At 43.1% G+C, this 4,180-nt stretch overlaps 1 protein-coding gene across 1 annotated transcript; it reads right to left on the minus strand.

Annotated features, from left to right (window-relative positions):
* Positions 1-307: 307 nt before the first annotated feature.
* On the minus strand, positions 308-2,347 carry LOC125533096. Its single transcript, XM_048696872.1, has 3 exons — positions 2,314-2,347; positions 1,803-2,117; positions 308-635 (listed from the first exon to the last, which is right to left on the minus strand). The coding sequence occupies exons 1-3, from the start codon at positions 2,345-2,347 to the stop codon at positions 433-435; spliced, it is 552 nt and encodes a 183-aa protein (XP_048552829.1). The 3' UTR covers positions 308-432.
* Positions 2,348-4,180: the final 1,833 nt, after the last annotated feature.

Consider the following 4,180-nt stretch of genomic DNA (forward strand, 5'->3'; position numbering starts at 1 on the left):
GCTGCATGTATAACAAAAGGAAAGGCAACTCTCTTCATTTTTCAGTTTCTAAACTAAATACAAAATGATTGTGAAATCTTAGGCATAACCAAAGGAAAGCAGATTCGCAAAATCACTTGAACTTGCTTATACTACACATACAAAGTCCATTTTTTTACTGTTAATATTGATGTTATAACATGTTCAGTTACAAAGATGCAAACTGCACTAGAGTGATTTCAAATCTTGCCACCAGCATGAGTCAAGTTGAGTTGCTAACTAACGAAAGACAAGCACAATGCATATACAAGGTAAATTTTGTAAATACAGGTGGCCAACGTAATTTATTCAGTTTGAAACTTGAGGTGTTGCAAAGTATTGTGCTTCATTTGTTCAAGAATACAGGTAAGTTGGATTGCAAGACCTCTCCTCTTCTCCTCTCTGAAAAAATAATTACTTGCTGTGGTGCAGCAAGCAATCGGAGGAAGGAGACGGACAGAGGGTAAGGGGGAGAAGAGAAATGCTTACCTTTCCCCACTTTGGAGGAGAACCATTGAATATGTATGAGCATTCAGGGGCGACCAGTTTGGTGAACGCAGCCCCTATCACCACACCAGCTCCAAGTGCAACTGATGCCCAGCGGGTTGTTGGGCTACCTGTATAAAATAACACAAGTCACAAACATGCATTAGACCATAGATTTAGTGACAGTTACTTCACAAGTGTAAATTTGAGTTCTTCTCAAAGTGTTTCTTTCGGCATATGCCAACTCTGAATAATTAACAAGTAAATAAGATTATAAAATTTGAGAACATTCAAGAAAAATGCATGAATAATTGCTAGGCAAACTAATAATTATGGATTATCGAGTGGAAAACAGACAATTCACATAGCCAAATAACTTTTTTAATAGTTCCCTTACCAACATCAGATACACAGTAACAAGTTGCATTGCTTACTTTATAGAACTTGTGAAATCAAACTCATTCTGGATACAAATAAAAGGACTCCAAGTTATTCAACAGAATAGGATACAGGGAAACAGTTTGAGATTAGCTGATAACAAGCATCACATAGACATCAATGGCCAAGCCCCTAAAGTTCGAGAATGAAACTGACTTAGGACTCCACATACTGAAGCCTGTATGGTGTAAGCAGTTTGCCTAGCAATTATATGCATTTTTCTTGAATACCACAATCCCAATCAGACAAAGCGTTGTTCTTTCTCTAAAAATATACCAGACACGAGGAAATGATGGTAAGACTGAATTATTTTCAGAACCATGATTCACTATAACCATTCTGAGAGCATGACTAACACCAGGAAAGCATTGTTCACACCAATAAAATCACAAACAAAAGTTTCCCTGGCTAACAGTCAAAGCCATCACATAGCCTAGCCCAATTCAAGCACGTCCTGCTATTCATACACTGGCTGACGAATCAATTGAAATGAGACTCTGGCCTCTGCAGAATACAAACATACATGAAATAAAACGTAAGCGATTTTTTGCTTACAATCATCGGAATCTCAGAGCACTCGACGCAAATTTGGGGCTCCAATCGCGCAGGAAACAATCAATCTACAGCACCCTAAAGCAGGGCATGCGCATTAGTAACGTTTCCAAATGTTTTTGCCTGGAGGAGCGCGCCCTACCTATGCAGCTAGGGAATCCCTCATCAGATTAGGCCAATCGAGATGGAACACGAGCATTATTTTCGCGCAACCCTAGATCATGAGATACCCACGGAGGCGCGGCGAACAGATCTCGTGATGCAGCGAGGGGAATGGAGAGGTGAGGCGGAGGGGGTTGGGGGCTTACGGAAGAGGATGAGGCCTCCGAAGGCGCCGGCGAGGGAGGAGTAGGCGACGCGGCAGATGGAGAGGTCGAGGCAGGCGTCCCACTTGGCGTCGAGGTCGTACCGCGGCGGGATCCCGGACCTGGTGGGCGGGGACGGCTTCGTTGCCGGCACCGGGGCCGGGGCGGGGGCGGGCAGCGGCGCGAGACGAGGAGCGGCGGGCGCGCGGCCGCCGGCGTGACGCACACGGCGGGGGGCATGGGGCGGACGGACGGAGGAGAGGAGGTGGAAGGGAGGCCGGCGGCAAGTGGGTTGGGACAGGAGAGGAGGTTGGGGATCTGGATCGGGCTGCGTTTTTTTTTTGAGACAGACAGGGGGTGGGTGGTGTGGGACGGTTGGTGGGGTGGGAGGTGGTGGTGGGGTGGGAGTGTGGATCGGACCGGGGTGGACACGCTTAGTAGTAGCGTGGGGGTCTTACCTGCGCTATTACTACTTACTTAGTAGTAGCGCCCGTTTTATACCCCTCGCTACTACTATGGCCTATCCCGGGGGCATTGTTGGAGACCATTTAGTAGCAGCGCGGGTTTATACCCCTCGCTACTACTATCAACTTAGTAGTAGCGCGGTTTTTATACCCCTCGCTACTACTAATTAGTAGTAGCGCCCATTTTTAAACCGCGCTACTGATAAACTTCTGTGTATAAGGTTTTCCCTAGTAGTGAAGAGTAAAATTTATTGATTTAACCTCTACGCAGGTTGTATCTCGTTCGTGAGAAGATCAGAAATTGATTGAGCATGATGTGTCACCTTATTTCATTGTGTGTAAGCTCTACTCTACCTAATGGTTACCTGGTCTATGTGATCTCAAGAGCCCAGCCAAGATCATGCTTACATAGTCTATGTGATTTTTCAAGTGTGGCAGCAAATGAGCCTTCCATTTGTGATTTTTCAAGTTTGGGCAGAGTTATGAACCCTTTGCCAGAGGTCTCATCCCTAGATTGATGTAGGATCAAGATGATGGCATCAGGGTTCCCATGACCATGTTCACCACATTTGAGCTCCTCAAGCACGCCCCAAGCCCTCGTAAGCTTCTCATATCTTTGGTCCCTTTAGCTGTTGCAAATTTGCCTTCAGTTTACAATGCCAGAAGAACACTAACCCTGTCTACCATCAAGTCATTATTGTTATGGACACAAGAAAGTATTCGTATTTTCATAGGTAGTATCTGAGCATTATTGTCTTGTGACACTGGCCAAGCATAAACTGACATAGCGACATCTTTCAGCAATTTCCCATATAGTTCAAGTAGTGTGTTTGAACATTGTATTTTTTTTTAAAGGAACCGAGTCACACACAAAAGGGCCAGATTTTCTGGCACATAGTCCACGATTTGTACAAATAACCACCTGTAATTCTTAATTTAGTTGCTATTGCAAAAGACGGTTGCTTTCGAACCTTCCATCTCAAGAAACTAGAATTAGTACGAATGTGCTTTTCCCTGACTCCCACATCAGGCTGTTGCTCTAATGTTTCTTCCAGGTTGAGAATGGCAAGAAGACGCTTATTCTCCATTGTACAAAGACTAGCATAGTTTTGAACTATGTGCTGTCAGATCTTTTTCACCTGAAGCATGATCATCTGTGAAGTACGCCAAGAATTACGACAACATCAGGCCATTTGAGAGTGGGGGTTAAACTTCCCTGGAGTTCTTCTCCCTTAAATCTTATTGCAGCCTCTTTATTCACATCTCCTATGTGTAGTTGGTGACAACGAGGAATTGTTATCCACTTGAGAAAATAAAGGTTAAATCGATGATGCTCTCAAAAGTAAAATGACTTTCTGACCTGGACAGCGACTTTGTGAGCACCAATATAGAACTTATAAACCTTTCTCCATGTTTGTTATCATGATCTTTTCATTTTCCTTTTGTATATTAAACTTGAGAATATTATTCTGCTTTACTTCAACCATTACTTTTTTATGTGTTTGCAGTATGACTGTCTGGTTCTCACTCAAAGTAGAGGCCCAACAAACTTTTTGGAGTCGAAAACTACAAATCCATCTATTCCTAGAATGGAGCTGGTTGGAGTTGAGCCTACAATTGAGCGGGTAGTTCGTTGGCACCGACATCCAGCTGAAAGTTTAGAGGAGGGTTAGTAAAGCAAATTTGTTCATGAGGAAATGTACCAGTAAAACATTGAGTCAGAGTGCAAGTCAAATGCTCTTAACAAAAAAAAATTGTCGCTTTTCTTTAATTACAATTCTTATTATTTTTAGTTGGTATTGATATACAAAAGAAAATCCTGTGGCTTTTTTTGCCCTCTCATTGACCATTGTATTTTCGAGTCATATCAGTCTATGTAAAAGAATTCAGTACCTTAATGTTTTGTATATTTGGAAA

Source organism: Triticum urartu, chromosome 1, assembly GCF_003073215.2.
Source record: "Triticum urartu cultivar G1812 chromosome 1, Tu2.1, whole genome shotgun sequence".
Lineage (NCBI taxonomy): Eukaryota > Viridiplantae > Streptophyta > Magnoliopsida > Poales > Poaceae > Triticum > Triticum urartu.